Source organism: Nipponia nippon, unplaced genomic scaffold (genome assembly GCF_047370975.1).
Source record: "Nipponia nippon isolate SJK-2023a ecotype South Korea unplaced genomic scaffold, ASM4737097v1 scaffold_11, whole genome shotgun sequence".
Classification (NCBI taxonomy): Eukaryota; Metazoa; Chordata; class Aves; order Pelecaniformes; family Threskiornithidae; genus Nipponia; species Nipponia nippon.
In genome coordinates, this window is record NW_028262302.1 from 14,193,558 (window position 1) to 14,211,347 (window position 17,790).

Sequence of the window (17,790 nt, forward strand, 5' to 3'; positions counted from 1 at the left end):
TTTCATTTTACAGAGATTTGCTGCCCTTCACCCTGAAGCTGCCACAAGCAATATTAGAAGCCAGTAGCTTTCAAGACCTTGAAATTATCTCTAGTCTGGGGATAGGTAAGTCCCTCAAAGCAGCCAGGGTTTCACTCTGACTTATGAGAACCGTGGTGCCTCGCACAGACATACTGCAACTGGTGGATAGATGAACTGTTTATTGACTTCAGAATAGCTGAAGAGGCCTGAATGCAAGAGAGAAGGTGTTTCTGATCTTTATGTTTATAGAAACACACTGAAATAAAGACCACTCGCCCTTTGGACAGAAGCCGGGGCTTTCAACAACCGAAGCGCGGCACAGCCTCTCAGGATAGCTTACACACATTGGAAGTAGTTGGTATCTGAGGTATATGAAATGAGGAAAACACCTTTGCAATTTCCCCTACTGATGTGTGGGGGCAATGCTGATGGAAGTGTGATATTTTTTAATTTTGATATTTCTGCTTCCTCTTGCAGGATTTCTAGTTGGCAGAGAAATGTGTAGTGTCCCAGCATGTTCTCTCGCCTCACACTAATCAGATACAAACAGGAATGTTATTTTTAGTGACAGCACCAAACGAGCAAATTTTAGATCAAATGTATAAAGTTACAGAGTTGGGAAATGCAGTTCTGTTAACTAAGGAGATCTCCTTCCTATTCCTTCTCATTTAACACACTCCACTTGAGACAGCTATTACAGTTAGCCACTCTCATGCTGCTTCGCTTTTCAGTTTTCCCTCAGCTGTTGAAACCAGACAAACAATGGTGAAAGCTGAAGAGTTAGCTCACTTAGAGATACTCACTAGAGCACCCTGGGGCTTTGGGGTCTATTTTTGGATCTTCTGCATTATACCTCCCAGAAGGCATGGGCAAACCCCACTGGTTTCAGTTCAGGTGGCTTTGTTGAATTTGATCATTGGATTTGCCTCTAACACTTTCAGCATCCTCTATTTTGAATATGTTCCAATTTGCCAAAGCATCTTTGCATATGGGTGTCCAGCCAGCACTTACTGCTTAAAAAAAGCTCCTTTACAACTTCAGATAGCAAGTTGTAAACTTATTATTAATTTTATTGTAACAAGTGTAAACATTTGGATTAAAATGTGAGAAGTGTATATCATGATTCTTCAACCCTCTGTCTAATTTGAGACAGCAGAGGAGAACCTGACTCGGGCAAGTCTCCAGCAGCTTCTGAAAGGAAGGCTTAAATAAAGCACAAGCACCAAAGCAATGTTGGTTGTAGTCTTCTTCCTTCTCTCCTGTACACTGGTGGTCATGAAAGTGGTGATGCTTGGAGGTTTGCTTGCCACAGTATATTGCATGCCAGGAAAGTTTCTGACAACAGAAGAAAACCTGCTGTTGTGTAAAGATTTCCTGGGAAATGATGCTAGCTTCTTGGAGTGCCATGCTGTCTCAGTAAAGTCAAACAGGCTGAAGTAATGAGTGATGCTGTTTACTGCTTCCTGGAACAAAGTTTCATGGGTCCTAATGGGTACACAAACAATAAGTGCTGCCCGAAGTGGCACTCCCAAAGGAAAGCTAGCATTGTTTGAAATTCTCATATGTTGCTTTTTATTTATTTCAAAGTGATATGTTTTTTGAGGGGATAGAAGTAAGATATCTACCCGCCAGATGGATTGTTCCACAGAGGATCTGGCTGTTATGTGTATTGTCAAAGAGGATGTACTGCAGGCGCTCTAGTCTTGACCTTGCTGCTACAGAAGGCATTCTAGCAGGAGAATTAGCGTGATTGCACTGCACAAAGAGCACATACCATCACAGACATGCCAGAGTCTCAAAGAGCTGCTTAATTATCCCTCCCAGAGTGTAAGCTAAGGGAAGAGCCAGGACAGCAATGGAAGATAATCAAACTGCTTTTCCTGCTGTATGAAACAGCGTGGCTGGGCTGGGAAACACCCTCTCTGAAGCAGCTGTGTCACCCTTGGTAAGACCACCTCATCTGGTCCTTCACAGTCTGAGTGGAGCATTGCATTTTCATCATAGTGTCTTATCCTGACCACTGCTGAGAAAACCAACTTCCCTTTTGTAGATTGGTTTACTCACCATTTCCTCAGCCCATGAGACTCCACAGCATTATATTCTGACTTAGAAAAGCAACTTCCACTGTCTCGCATTTGCTAACACCCAGTAGAGTTGGAGCGTTTAAAGGAAATCATAGCCCAGATAGTCTCAGACGTGAGGGGGTTGGCAGTGTGATGCTATTATGTGTGGTTGCATCTGCACGTCTATTCCCGAATTCTGTTGTCAAGAGTGCTGCTGTTCCTGGCAACACTTTAATTTGAAGCTTCTTTGTTCTCCTCCCTCTCATGGTAGGAAATCAGAGAATAAAGCTGCTCTAACCTCAGCCTCCCTGAGAAAACATGGTGACACGCTTATGAAGTCGAAGTAGCCATGGACACTAGCCTAGGCAGCGAGAGGCTAAACCAGCAATTTTATCCTTATGGGAATGGACAGTCTTTTAGTTCACCTGAGCATGGCTTACTCTGTGCCTATGTTATAGCAAGGCTTGGTTAGAGGGAGCGGAGGGGCAGCGAGGTGTCAGCCTGCCCGTCCTGCCCTGCCTGCAGCACTTGCACCGGCTGGAGGGAGGGGGACAGTCCCTGTCCCTGGGGCAGCTGGCTGTGCCCCAGGGGACCACATCACTGGCAGTGGGAGGCAAGGCCAGCAGCGGGCTCAGGGCACCATGGGGGAAAGGCAGAGCCCTGCAGAGAACAGGTCATGGTGGCAGCAGAGAGAAGATGGCTTTGGCAGCAATGGCGTGGAGCTGGCTGCAAGGAGGAAGCTGTCAAAAGTCACGGCTGCACCGGGGAGCAAAACGGGAAGAAGTGGCCTGTCTTTGGGGATGCAGCGAGCAAGGGAGAGATTTTATCAGAATGTGTTTCACTCCCGAGGTCTGTGTTGGCTTTAGTTGAAGAGTTTCTTTGCTCTGTTTTGAGTTCTGCTATGACCTTTCTGACTAGAAGTTCCTTTGAGCTTTTCTGGGGTGCTGATTTTTAGGAAGAGGCACAGGCAGACCTTGCCCAGAGCTCTGGCCAGTTCAGCCCTGGGCCCCCTTCCCTGTGATGGGCTGGGCTCTACACTGGTGCAGCCGACAGGAGAACAGGGCCCTGGCAAGGCAGAGCTGAAGGCACCATCCCGAGAGCTGTACCGCGAGCTCAGCACTGAGGGGCATCTCACACGTGTGCAGCCCTATCTGTCCCCTGTTGGGCCCAGCACATGATGTTTTTGCAGCGAGACAGGCTTGACACCAGGCAGGGCAGGGTTAAGGCGCTGCGTGGCAGCCTTGTTCACATCCCCTGAAAGTCCACCCAAAAGAATGTGCCATCAGTGTCAGCTCTGTGTCCAGGGACCAAGCGTGCCGAAATAGTTATTTAGTTATCTGCATCCTTGTGTTTCCAGAATTTCCCATCTTTCCCTTGTCCCTAAATCTGTGGGAACCTATACAGTCCTCACCCAGTGAATACCCTCAGAGGTTTATACCCTTTTCCTTGGTCAGAACACATGGGGTTTGCAGGATCGTGTTTCCTGATGCTTGCAGTAGTGGACCCCGGATTAGCAGCTAATTGGTTAAAATTAGTGGTTAAAAGCAATCAGACTGGTAAGGCAAGCAGGTTTGAAAACTCACTTCTGGGGGAAGGGAAAAAGGTTAAATGTGATACTGAATCTATTAAAAAAATGTACAAATGCTTTGTAAGTTTTTAAAACAAGTTATTCAAAGACAAATTCTGTAAGCAGTTTGTGATATATAGAAATGACTACTTGCATCTGAAACACCATCTTCCTTTTCCAGTCACAGCTGATGGCACTGAAGTACTTAACTATTCTTTAGTCCTTCAGTATACAACCTTCCTGTGTACACAGTATTTTGCACCATCTTTCCTCTCTTACACCTGCAGGCAGGCAGGCAGTCTCGAGGCAAGGTGCAAAACAGAGAGTGGGCATGGCTATGGATAATTGTCATCCAGAGCTATAGAGGTTAATGGTAATTTTAATCTGTGAAAGGTATTTAAAATCATGTGTTTCCAGACTGGTTGTACTGCAAAGCAGGATCAGAACTCTGTGTAGAACAGGCTCTGCCACATGAGCTTGCTGCACAGTAGAGTCATCTTCATTTGATGTCTCTCGTGCTCCTGGTGCACATTGGATCCAGGCTGTATATCTCAGCACTCCACCTTCCCACAGTCAGCAAGGAGGAGACAGAACTCGCCTGGGGTCTTCACACCCTCACCTCAGGTATCCCCAGCTATTTGCATCTGGAGGGCAGTGATCACTGAACAAGCCATAGACCCCTTTTCACAATCATTCATATTTGTTACTTGTACCTTCCTGCTCGTGCTGCACAGGCTGAACAGCATTAACAGTTTTCACTAGATGAGTGTCCAAAAATTGGCCAGAAAGAGGTTTCTGATGAAGCTTCTGAGCTTGTCCCCTGGTTTGAAGCATCTCACACACATAAAGCAGGCAACCCTTTCTTCACACTGTTTTGTGCAGAGGTGTGAAAGCTTGTGTACCATTTCTTTTTAACAAAGAGTAGGACTTCTACATACTGTTAGCAGCTAAAATTCTCTCAGAGCATCTTTTCATTCTTCTTTTCTTTCTCTCTCTTTTTTTTTTTTTTTTTTTTTTTTTTGACAGATTTCTGGAATTCCTCCTTAAACCACAGAGGAAGAGGAGAGAAGTTATCCCACCCTACAAAAGACTCTGCTTTCAGCACTGCCCAGGCAGACGATTTAAGATCTACCCAATGTTTTGCAAGTAGCACAAACCACTGCTCATGTGAAATTGAGCTGTCAATAGGAAATGACAGGCTGTGGTTCGTGAATCCTATTTTTATAGAAGAGTGCAGTAATCCTTTTCCTCCAGATGTACCTCCTCCTAAAAGCCATGCTGTGAGCGCCGATCTCCCCCCTGATACCAGGCTTGCTGAAAGGAAGTCTCCCCGCCGCCCCCCTCCACCTCCACCTTCTCACACTCTCATTCAGAAACCTTCTCTGAAGCTCCTGTGGGAACCCATGACTGCCTGTGAAGAAAACGAGCTGCTTCTTCAGCCACTAGGAAAGAGCATCAAGGAAATGAAAATTGAGGGCGGTGACAATAAAGAAGAAGAAAGGAAGCAGAGCTGCTCAGTCAACGAGCCCTCAGCAGTGAGCCCCAAGAAGGGCTCCCAGCCTTCTGTCCCTCCACGGAGGCGGCTGTGTGAGAGGACCTCGGAGGAGAGCTCTGTGGGTAAGCCTGGAAGTTGTGAAACGCTGAAAGGGGAACGGACAGAAGAAAAACAAGACACAAGTACAGAGAGCAGAGATAAAAGTTTGCTGTGCAAAAAGGCTGTAGAAATGCCTGGGGAGGTTCCCGAAAGGGCTGTATCACAGTTTCAGGAGACAAAGCCCGAACCTGCAGAGAAGAAGAAGGACATGCCTGAGATACAAGTCAATGCCATTGAGAAAGGAAAGTCACCTCCTATCCCACCACCAAGACGGAAGAGGCTTTCCCAGGTACCGAGGATCCCCAGCTCCTGCCAGTTGAAGCAAAGAACAGTGGCAGAGACTACCACGGCCACAGCGCAGGATTTGTGGAAGAGCAGCTCAGATACAGTGGCAGGTGGTGCCACTTGCACACACACCAAGACTGAACAGGGACATGGCTGCAAATCTGTCAACTCAGCTGAACTGAAAGGTTCGCACTCCTCCCTGGAGGGCCTGGGAGGCAGCGCCATGGCTCAGGCGTCAGCGTCTGAGCCAGACTCCTACTCTACCAGCAGCACAGAGGATGACCTGGAGATGCTGAGTAGTTCATCCGGTAAAAAGACACGCTGCATGATCTTGGACAAGGCCAAGAACAGGCTGTCCTTTGTGAGCCTGTCCAATGTCTTCACAGTCTTTTTGTCTAGTGACAGGAAGCTGCAGAAGAAGATAGTGGAGCTGGCACAGGACAAGGTTTCGTACTTTGGCAACCTGGTGCAGGACTACAAAGTGTACAGTTTAGAGATGATGGCAAAGCAGAGCTCCAGCACAGAGATGCTACAAGAAATCCGGATGATGATGACACAGCTGAAGAGTTACTTAGTGCAGAGCACCGAGCTGAAATCCCTGATAGACCCAGCCTCCTACACCGAGGAACAGTTAGGTAGGTGACTGTGCTTTACTCATCCTCAGGAAGAATTTGGGAAGGTAAGGAGGAAGACAGGATTATGCAGACACAGGTTCTGGTTTACAGAATTATGAACCATCTCCTAAAATCTGAGGGGTGCAAATTGAAATCTACTCTGTGGTTGCCAGCACTTGGAGGAGCAGCTCTAAAAACTGGGAGATCAATGAGGGGGGAAATCCCATTACAAATATTTTAAAGGGAAGAGTTTAAGCAGAAGAGATGTGTGTTTGTGTGTGAGAGAGACATATATGTATGTATATATGCATATGCGTATACACACAGACAAATATGAGAGTGTGTGTGTATATATATATGTGTATGCACAGGCACACACACACAGAGCTGTGTTCACTGGAAACACAAAAGGCCAAGTTCCCCCTCCACAGCTGTGTTCCCCATGGCCTTCCATGTCCACTGCCCCACACTCTGCAGTGGGGATGGAGAACTCCCTGCATTTGGCAGCCAGATCAGGCGTCAGTCACTGTCTCACAAGGAGGGACAAGACAACGATGATTTTGAGTGGCAGGTTGGAGGAATCACTTGATCCTGCTCTGTCCTCCTCAGAGCTCAGAGGTGCGAAAGAGCTGCCTGCTGCAAGACCACTGCTGGCTCCAAAATGCAGCATTCACCTCTCTTTGCCACAGACATGCTTTGCCTTTGGGGAGGAAAAATAATATTTTTTGGCAGTTTAGGGGTGTTTTGTTGCTTCTCATTCAATATTCTGTGAGGAAGTAATGTGCTACTTCCCTCCTTGCTAAGAAATGGACTGGCCTGTTTAATGTACATTCGTGACAGAATATACAAAGAGCTGTAGGATTTTTTATCCCAGTCAAAGCCATACAGCCAGAAAAAGCATGCATGCATGCACTCACATGCTCTTTTGACTTAAAACTTGTTTCTTGAGGACCTGAGAACCAACGCAGGGCTATTTATGAGATCAGTAAGTTGGCTTAAAGCAAGCTGGGAGCTGGAAGACCCCCAACACAGAACGTGGCCAACCACAGAAGTGGCCAGGGACTCCAGGGGATCCTGCAGCTCCAGGATTAGGTGGGACCCAGCTAAGTGGTGAGCCAGGACCCAGAGGCACTCTGCTGTCAGTCTCAGCAGGCCCAGATGACTTCTTTCTCCCCCAGCAAAGGCTTCACATGATCCTGCAGTTTCCCAGCAGACCAGACCTGCTGCCCGCCCCCTGCCATAGCTAGGAGAGGGAAGCTACAGTTTCACTTCTCATTAACATGAGAAGTTTGCACCTCATGTTAACACCTGCAGTTTTTGTCCCAATAACCCCTCTCTTCGAGGCAGAGGGGGTGTCAGCACAGAGAAGTCTGTCCTGAGTCTTGATTAGGGAGGGTGGAGAGGAGGCAGACAGAAGTGTTCTTGTTCTGCTTGGTAGGGCTGCGTGCGTGCAAGGATCCCCCCACCTTCACACAGACAGGCCTGGTTAGATCTAGCCCTGTTCACTGGCAGTTCCTTAACAGGATGATATGGCCCAGTCAGCCTAGGGAGGACTGTCTTCTCCTGTGGAGGACAGGGATTCCTACCGTGGAAGATTTACTGTTTGAATTTGTCCTGCCTTAGGCTGACTGATTCTCTGGATTCTTTAAAATAGCTGCATTTTGTATACATAAATGTTACTGCCCTCTGTTTCATTCCTCAGTGACTGAGCGGGTGAACTCTTTTGCCAGTGACCTTTTTGCCTCAGTGCAGGGGTGACAAGAGGATCCCTTGCAGTCCCTCTAGCTCTGCCTCTGGTTTCTAGGAATCAGACAACAGACTTTCTCACAGACTCTGATGCTTCCTTTTGTCTCCTGCTAAATATTAAGCCAATGCTCAACCCACACAGACTATTTCCTCATCCACAGGTGACATAAGAGGTGACTTAAGTAACAGTAAGTTAGAGTCACTTGAGCAGTAAGGGTGAGAAACTTCTGACCAGACGTTGGTGTCTGCCTCTGAGTTCGTAGCTACATCCCCTTTTCAGTCACTGCGGAGAAAGGGGCACTTTGAGGATGTAATTGATTTCATCCCAAATTGAATATCTCAAACAGGTGAGAGGGAGATGTCAGAAGGGACATGAGATGAATCCCACCTGGGCATCTGTGAGGGCAGGGCTGTGAAAAGAAGCAGAGTTAGGTGAGGTTCCTCACCTTTTCCCGGAGTTGGCTTTCCTGCTGCCTGCCAGTGCCATGCTGGTCAGCCAGGAGGCAGGCAAAGACAGCAGGGGCTGCTGGTAGCAGGAGCTCTCCTATGGCTCCAGTGGCAGAGACCATGCATTGATGTTCATCTCGAGCCTATCCAGGACCTCTGGAGAGTGTTGGTAGTGAAACATTTACTTTCTGGAATTTCTGTTCCCTGCTCACAGCTCTGCAGTAGTGCATGAATAACCAACCACATGCTTTCTTGGGAGTTTTACGTGCACCTGTACTACTGTGTTGATTATTTATCATGGACTTTTGTGTTCTCCGTTCTCTATGCAGAAGTGATTGCTGAGACAGCTTTGTACAAATGTGTCCTGAAACCTTTAAAAGAAGCCATTGATTCTTACTTAAAAGAAATCCACAACAAAGATGGATCTTTACAGCAGCTAAAAGAGAACCAACTTGTGATACAAAACACAACTACCACTGACCTAGGCATCACGACCAGTGTGCCTGAAACCGTTGTGCTGGAAAAGATCCTTCACAAGTTCACAACCATGCACAAGGCTTATTCCCCAGAAAAGAAGATTGCCATCTTGCTGAAGTCCTGCAAACTCATCTATGACTCCATGGCTCAGGGAAATCCAGGTACAGCACTCCTACTGAAAGGGTATCCCTCACTGGTCCTTCTCCATGTATCAAAGGAACAGGATTTATGATACAGTTGATGTGATAATATTCAGATTGGAGGTAACAGTGATTGTAGGTGTGTTTGGTATCAGCTGTCCACAGGTTGCGTTCAGAATGGGCCGGTTAGTGACTGTGAAGTTCTCTGCACTAATAACAGGTATAAGATGTTACCTGGTTAACTTTAAGCTCCGTAACTCAAAAAAACCAGATATCTGTAAGTGTCTGTTTTATGGGTCATGTCCGTTTTGCACAGGTCTTCACACAGCTCTCCATAAATCCTCAGACCTCTGTCCCAGCTTGTAGCAGCTTAGTGGTAAATTCTAGGAGTGTGTCTTTGGGAGAGTCTCTTGATTTGGCCTTTACAAAGTTTTGCCTAAATTGAAGAGGCGGCACAGAATGCTAGTACTGTTTGTTACTAATTCCTGATGCTCCAGTAAATTCCAGAAGCCACTACTACACTTCTTCAGTGTGCGGAATTATGTGCTCTAAGTATACTTGAATCATAGAATCGTTAAGGCTGGAAAAGACCCTTAAGATCATTGAATCCAACCATTAACCTGTCACTGCCAAGGCCACCACTAAACCATGTCCTCAAGCACCACGTCTACCCTTCTTTTAAATACCTCCATGGATGGAGACTCAACCCCTTCCCTGGGCAGCCTGTTCCAATGCCTGACTACCCTTTCGGTGAAGAAGTTTTTCCTAATATCCAACCTAAACCTCCCCTGGTACAGCTTGAGGCAGTTTCCTCTCGTCCTATCACTTGTTACTAGGGAGAAGAGACCGACCCCCACCCTCGCTACAGCCTCCTTTCAGGTAGTTGTAGAGAGCAATGAGGTCTCCCCTCAGCCTCCTCTTCTCCAGGCTAAACAACCACAGCTCCCTCAGCCGCGCCTCATAAGACTTGCTCTCTAGACCCTTCACCAGCTTCGTTGCCCTTCTCTGGACACGCTCCAGCACCTCCATGTCCTTCTTGTAGTGAGGGGCCCAAAACTGAACACAGTACTCGAGGTGCGGCCTCACCAGTGCCAAATACAGGGGCACTGTCACCTCCCTGGGTGAGCCCCAGGCCAACCACTAAACGCACATGTTAAGCCCTTGGCCTGCAGACAGGATGCATTTTTGCAGATAGACCAGGAAGCCCCTTCCTCCAGGCATCTGCCTTGCCAGTTTAAGAGCTTGCTTTGTATGCTGGTGGGCTGATGACCAGCCATGCATAAATTTGGAGAGAAGCCAGATATTAATTTGCAGCAACCTGCGGTTGTTCAAGAACTCACAATCTCCAAAGGTGCTTTTAGCTGTTCTGCTTTATTTTGTACTGACAGCAGCCTTGCAGAACTCATACAGGAATTGTTGTGTCCTGTCTGAGCCTCACCTCAGGGTCATCCCTTAGACAGCATGCAGCAAGGCTCAATGACCGATCTAGACACATTAACAGCAGAGCAAGAAGCCACCCCAGGGCTGAGCCAAAGCTGCAGGGTGGATAGGACCTCTGACTGTCTTCAAGTATTATGAGAAGATTCAGACACATGTAGGGGAATTCTCTGTAACTTTGTTAGAACAGTTGTGTTAAGTTTGACAGTAATTTCGGTATAATTCAAGAACTCACATGCCTCATTAAAACCCACAAAGGAGACATGGTCTCCTTCCGATGCTGGTAGTACATTATGTATCTGTCACACCTCAGTTAGCTGAGGGCTGGAATTTCTCTGTTGCAGGAAATGCTGTTGTGCCATTTTATCTAACAGAAATTAGTGGTCAGGGAAATAATTCAAAAAACCCTACATGGTTTAGAAGATTGGCATTCATGAAATCAGAGGATTTCACTGTGGTTTGCTATGCTAACCAAACCGCTTCATTTCGGCCAGCTCAACTGTTTTCTCATGTTGAGTACTACTGCAAGCGGGGTGTAGGTCAGAAGCTGACTTCACCCCTATGCGTCCAGTTTCCTCTCCAGTATATATGATCAGTGATGCATATCAGGGCCTTATCAGAAGAAAACTGGCCTGGCATTAAGGAAATGTACCCCAATGAATTCAGACCAGAAAAAGAGGTTAAGGGGAGGAGAATCCTATAGTCTAACTCCTGGAAGACAGTGGACTCGGAGAGAAATTGAGGGAAACATCCTGTAGACCCACTTAGAAATGAAACGTGTGAAACCACTTCAGAATGAACTGACCCCAGATCACTTTGATTTTCGACCTGGCAAAGACAAGCATTCAGCAAACTGAAATATTTTTCTGACAGGGAATTCCCAGCCGGTGGTGTGCAGAAGAGCGTGCTGTGGGCTGCTCAGACCAGCTTGCAGCGGGTAGGAATTCTCCTCCTGCTCTCTGCCCATCTCGAGAGCAGCGGCCCAGGGCCCCTTTTGCTTTCAGCCAGCCCTGAGGCAGTGCAGTGCTCTTTGCACCGGAAGAGCAGGGGCCATGCTCCGCTTCCTGTGCAATAGTCTGCTCTGTTAGTTCCTTTTACTCACTGCTGCATTAGAAAGCTCCTTCCTCTTCCAAGATCAGAGCAGACGAAACGCAAAACTAATCATTCCCTCTGCTGCAGGACCAAAATCAGTCTACCTCGGTCAGAAAAATGATCTGTTCAGTAACGTGATAACTACTTATGTTGTCTGGTTTAATTTGCAATTTGGCAGCTCAGCCAGGTCTTTATTCACTTTAGGCTGGCTGTAGGATGAGCTGACCTGAGAATATGGTTTCATATCTCAAAGCAAGTGCAAATACCACCAAATCAAGCACCCTTTTTTTCAGACCTGTATGAAAACACAAGTTTTTTAACATTTTGAGACCCATGTACAGCAGTCCAGGATTGGCCAGCGTGTCCCAACAGGTACCAAGTTTTCTTTAGAACCAGGGTTAGGCTTACTCAGGAACATCTGTGCCTGTGATAGTGCCCATCTTTGCACTGCTGAAAGAGTCATGAAACTTTGAAGTCAGCCTTGACTGACTCCATGTATATCGAGCCATTTTAAGAAAGGAGGAGTTCTTTGGTTTGATTGCAATTCATACTACATGACAAAATTTGCCTCAAAAATTGGCTGTGGTTGAACTCCCTGATACGTAGACTATGAACTGAATGGGTCGGATCCTCAGCTGGTTTAAACTAACATTTCTTCCTCAAGTTGAAGGCAATCAGCTTGTGGATCTGATTCATCACAAGGAATCAGGAAGGCAAGTTCAGAGTCTTTGTGGATACACCTTTCTCCCAACAGACCTCTGAGTACAACTACAAGATATAAATCTATGTTGAAGTAGGACTCATCTACAGCTACATCTAGCTGTAGGTGGGCACAGATGGATATCAGGTCTAGCTTCTCATTATAGACAATGGGGACTTACTTAGTCAATGGAGTTCAGTTGATTCATCTGGCTAGATGTAGGTGTGTGCTTTAGGGTGAGATGACTCATGACAAACTCCACTGATGATATGGATTAGTTCATCGCTGGCTAAAAAGGAGTTTAGGGGTACTGGTTCAGATGTTCACATGTACAGTGTAGGCAGTGGTATTAGTAAGTGAATCTTCCCCAAAGGGACAATTATGATAGCATTGTGGTGTCTCACTGAGCTTTTCCAAGTTCTGTGCAGACTTAAATAGCAGCAACATATGCCTCCAAGAATGTAACCTACAATCTAAAAATATGTAACCTGCCTGCTAAAAATACTAGGAGTCATTAGTAAGAATAATATGCATAAAAAGAATAGAAAAAGAAGGGTTTAGAAACCTCACCCCCTACAAACTGGCTGGCATTTTTTTGTGGCATTTTTTTATCTGTGCACTAGAGAAAGTAAGAGGCAGGACTCTTGGGGACCTGTAAGCTCCCAGCTCTTTGACTGCTCCTACATTTGGAAGGCATGCTCCAATACCCACAGGGAGAGCTGGGTGCATAGCTGATTTATATAGAAGCATTGTAATCTTATGTAGAAAAAGCTGCTTATTATTTATATTTCAGAAATACCTTTACTCAGACAAAATGTCAAAGGTATATTGTGTGGTAGGAGTAGAACAAGAATCTCTGCTTTTCACTCTATCAGAAACACAAGTGACACTTGTGGAGTGATAAGTGAGACACAAATCTGCAATATGTGTGGTATGTACTGGCAGTGGTGAGCCTGGAGCACCCAGCCTTGTGCTACCTAGGAGCTGCGGCTCTGTGGAAGAGAACTGATGGAAAGGCAAAAATAGAGGAGGAGTAGGCATTGGTTTATGAAGAAATACTGTGTGAGACAAACAGGCCAGACTTGGTCAGTCCATGAGTGGGGAAGATCAGGCATGGAAAGGCTCCAAGCTTACGCTGGAAGTTTGAAAGATGCGGAGACTGCTTTCTAAGGAGATTCAAGAAGAATGAACAGAGGAACAATTTCCTTAGTGCAACATTTTTAACTTGTGGACTACCTAAGCTTATGAAGCTTCATTTTTGGAGTATCTTTGAACCGCACAGGGAGCTGGAGTATATAGTTCAAAACCAGTTCTGTACTAGTGATGTAGTTGGCTTGGTGATTGGCCCTAAAACATCTGATTTAATAATTTCTGTTGCATAGTTTTGCATGGCTAATGCATAGTCTGCTTTTGGAAAAAGAGGATAGATAGGACATATATTCCACTGGAATATTTCTCTTCCTTAGCTTTTAGGATTAAGTTTGTCATCCCCTGTAGAACTGAGCAGCTGGATATTAGTTGCCCAGATGCACTCCTGGAAGGCTCTGCAGTTGACAAAGGCACTGGCAGGAGGCAGCGTGTCTTCAGGGTGACAGCCGAGCTCCAGAAAGGAAACTGGCCTCAAATACTTCAGCAGCCAGTGTAGAACCGGTGCTAGAAGCTCCTAAAACTAAGTCAGAGCAATGCCACCACACTGCTCGTTATCACATCTCACTTCTGAGAAGGAAAATAAATCTATACATAACAGTTTTACTTTGCTATCTTTAGGAAGAGGATATTTGTATTTAAATTACTATTAATGAAGGCTGATGGACTAGAGACTTTTTTTTTTTTTCTGGCTAGTGCAATTTCTACATTTGAATTAAAGAGCCAGTTCAAATTTTTCAAGGGGAACGAATTCCTCTGATCTGTAAAACTCATGTTTTTGAAGTGGATTCATGCTGCCTGCATGTATTACCTCTCTTAATTCAACTATACCATAAATCAAACCTTGCTGAAGTAGTATGGGACAGACAAGAGACAGCAAAATGCTAGTGAGTGGAAGGATGGTCACAATCTTTTCTCATGGTCTTGAACAAATCTCAGTTAACCTTTCTGTACCTCAGGTTTCCCAGCTATAAACTGATGCTAAAATTAATTTTTCCTGGAGAGCTGCTGCTAGACATCATGCCAGCGTTCGTAAAATATTAGAACAAGGTGCAGAGCGTCATCGCTGTCTGCTGGTTGTCAGAATATACATGGAGGGAAAAGAAATGTATGAATGTGTTAAAATAGGGTGTAATTTCTTTATGGAGGCTTGGGCAGAATTCCAGTTGCTTTAAATCTTGTATTTAATTAATACCCATCTATCCAAGTGCTGCATCCCAGCCAGGATCTGACGTTGTATTTGCTTTGCTATAAACATAATAGGATGAGTTTGTGGCAGAAGAGAAGGCTTATTTTAAGCTTCTTATAGATATTTATGAAATAAATGTTTCCTGATCCTGCAGGGAAGAAGGGGAAATAAAGCAAGCAAGTCATATCTGGAGTAGGACACTACCACCTTGAGCAAGCAAGCTCAGTCCCAGTGTCACTGAGACCACTGGCAGGGTCAGAGTTAGATTTAACTCTGTCAGCTGCAAACATACCCTTCTGTGAGAGACCACAGATGGAGCTAGACGGGCAGGTCTGGGAGGTTGGCTCTGGCCCAGATTGAATGTGAAGTTGAGGAGGCAGCAGCCTGCAGAGAACATCCCTGCTGCAGCTCCCGGATGGACGCTGGTTAGTGCCCTGATGCCTTACATGGCACAGGGAGCATGTGGGTTGCAGGATGTTGAGCAGCACCAACCTCTCAGGTGTCTTGGATCACAGGCATTGTTTCATGTATCTTTGTGCCTCCTGCTTCTGGTCATATTTCAGTTGCTGACAGCACCTATTATCCCCATGGATGGACTGAGATACAGGGCACCTCAGGGCCATACTTGGTCTGACGGCTGTACGTGTCTAAGCTAGCCCCTGTGCCTGCTGTGACATCCAAGGCCAGGAGAACACAGGGAGGTTCAGAGTCCTGCCCTCTCAGGCACCTATCCTTGGCTCCATGTGCAGTCAGTGGAGAGAAGCTGTCACAATGCCTACAAGGAGTAGGCACAATATACCATGCCTGACCTTGCCCTAGGCAACACTGGAAGTTCATGGCAACACATGGAGTCAGAGCTAGATCCTTGATGATTAGCTTTGCTTTACTCTTGTTGACACCTACAGCTCCTGCTGACTTCAGCTTTAGCTACAGACGTGGGTATTTAAGAATCAGGCTTCATATTCCCCCAAGTGGATTAAATGATGTCTAGTAATTTATGCAGGTTATTAGCATACAGCATATGGAGAATGAGTACTCCTTCCATTTTGCAGTCAGACATCCCTACTCTGAGTTTATTAATCAAAAAGAAGCCGTATATCAGATTTTAGTATTTAAGCCATATAAACAGCTGGGAGTCCAATAATATTTCTATGAAATCTTAAAGTTGAGAAAGGTTTATAACAAGGGCTGGTGGGCAGAGCATCTAAATCAGCTTATAGAAATGAGATAGGCAGCAGTGAAAAATAATTGACTCAGTGCCTGCTTGTACATACAACCACTTCTCAGCCAATAAAAAAGAAATAGAGAGATTCTGTAGGAGTTCTTGAAAAGTGTCCTCTAACTTTCATTTCAGTCGACACTAGAAGTTGATGGCTGGGGACATGGAATTGTTTAGTTCCACGTTGCTATTTCCACTCTGCATTGGTTGGTCAGTCTGTTGTCTGGTTAGTGATCTCTTTCGGTGACATTTTATTAAAAAAAACAGCGTTTTTTTTTTCCAATGGATAAGAATTCATGTTGTGAAGTAGCAACTTTCTCGGATGCCCCAGCAGACACAACATGGATTGGTCATGAAAAAGAAGTGGTAGGGAAGAGAAAATTCTGCTGTTGGTGTTGCACCGGAAATCTCTTGGCCTTCAGGAAATCAGAAGCACCCAATCTATGCCACTGGTCACTAACTACTACATCATAAAAAAAGAGTTTTTAAAGAAGGGAGAAAAATGAGCCTAGCAAACTCTTTGGTACTCCATCTTCCTTTACACTAGTTTTATACAGAACTAATTCTGTTGGCATCTGATTTACTCAGGTCAAAATGAGAATAGGGCTTTTCTCTGTGCAGTTTTTCTAGTACATTTTCATGTCTCGGTTGTGTCATCTTTTTTTGCTAGACAATATTAAATAGCTGTAATACTAAGCTGCTTGTATTAAGGTAATATATATGACAGTAATGAATTGGACCCTTCACAGAGCTGAAGCTTTCACAGAGACATAAGCCAAGGCAACAACAGACGAACAAAATGTCCATCCAGATGTTAGCGAAACAATGAAGTCCTTTTATAGTCTGGTTGAAGACCTAAGGCTGTGTCATTTAACTAAAGGCAGCCATAATAATGCAAACAGAATTGAAAGCGTTAATCCAGCTTTCATTAAATAAATTGTCTATATTTTGGCGTGTGCAGACTCTGTTAGGAACAGACTGAATTACAGCCCTGACAATCTCTCATCCTCAACACTTCATTTTAACTGGATCAACTCTCTGTTCACTAGATATATTACTGGGTTGATTTTAAAGCCACACTTTTTTTTTTTTTTTAATCAGGGGCTAAGCTCATGTTTATTTGAGGCTTCAGAAGAATATCTTTCTTTGCCAGTGGAGAATCTGCGTCAGCTAGGAATGGCAAAAAAGGAAAGCTGATTCATGGCAAAGATTTGAAATAAGTCAGTGGGAACATTTGAGAAATAGGAATTTATGCCCTACCATGGAAGAGCATGTGGACTATGGGCCAAAAATGGCTAGGGCATAATGTCACTGAACCTATACCAAGGGTAGCTTTGATTCTTTGAGGTGAGGCAAACGGTTCTCAAGTGAGACACGCATGGCCCACGAAACAAACACATCCAAGTGCTCAGGTGAGGAAAAACTGCCCATGGTCTGAGGCAGGACATTCAGAATGAGAGCAATCTGGGCTTAGGTTAGGAGGAATGGTCAACTCTGAATGTTGGGAAGTTAAGCAACTTGTTATTATGGGTTGTCTGTGATGAATTGATGACATGTTGGTGGAAAGCGAAAGGATCTTTCAAATAAGAAAAGTTATCCTTGTGTTCTTTGCAGTTTATGCAGCAAAGCTTCAGTTTGGATTCTATTTTAAGTAGTAATTATTTATAATGATGACTGTTAACATGTATGGTTTTTTGTCCTCAGAGATCCCAAAGAGCTCTTACGGATTACCTATAAAATCACTTTGTTGACATGAATGTTTTAAGCACAGGCATTCTTGAGCCCACGAGGATCTGTTCCTGTAGCACCTGCTGCACACCAAGTCCAAAAACTAGCTTAAGTCCAATGTGAAAGGCTTTTTGTTTTCTTAGCTAGACACCATGGCTGGAAAGATGCTTCCTTTTAGATCCTAGCTCTTGGGAGACTGTTTTAATTAGGAGCATGTAGTGCGATGTTTTGCCTTCTGAAGGATCATAAACACGGAAATCCTCAGTCCTAAAACCCACTGTCTCAAATTCTATTTTCTGCTCTTCGGTCTCACACATAGAGCGAA

At 45.2% G+C, this 17,790-nt stretch overlaps 1 protein-coding gene across 1 annotated transcript in view; it reads left to right on the forward strand.

The window, feature by feature from the left end:
• RIN3 (Ras and Rab interactor 3) overlaps positions 1-17,790 on the forward strand; it is a 72,126-nt gene that overhangs the window by 45,430 nt on the left and 8,906 nt on the right. Inside the window, exons 5-7 of the mRNA XM_087747550.1 lie at positions 14-105; positions 4,678-6,165; positions 8,667-8,975. Coding sequence (XP_087603676.1) covers positions 14-105; positions 4,678-6,165; positions 8,667-8,975 — 1,889 coding nt within the window. The remainder of the gene's footprint in view (positions 1-13; positions 106-4,677; positions 6,166-8,666; positions 8,976-17,790) is intronic.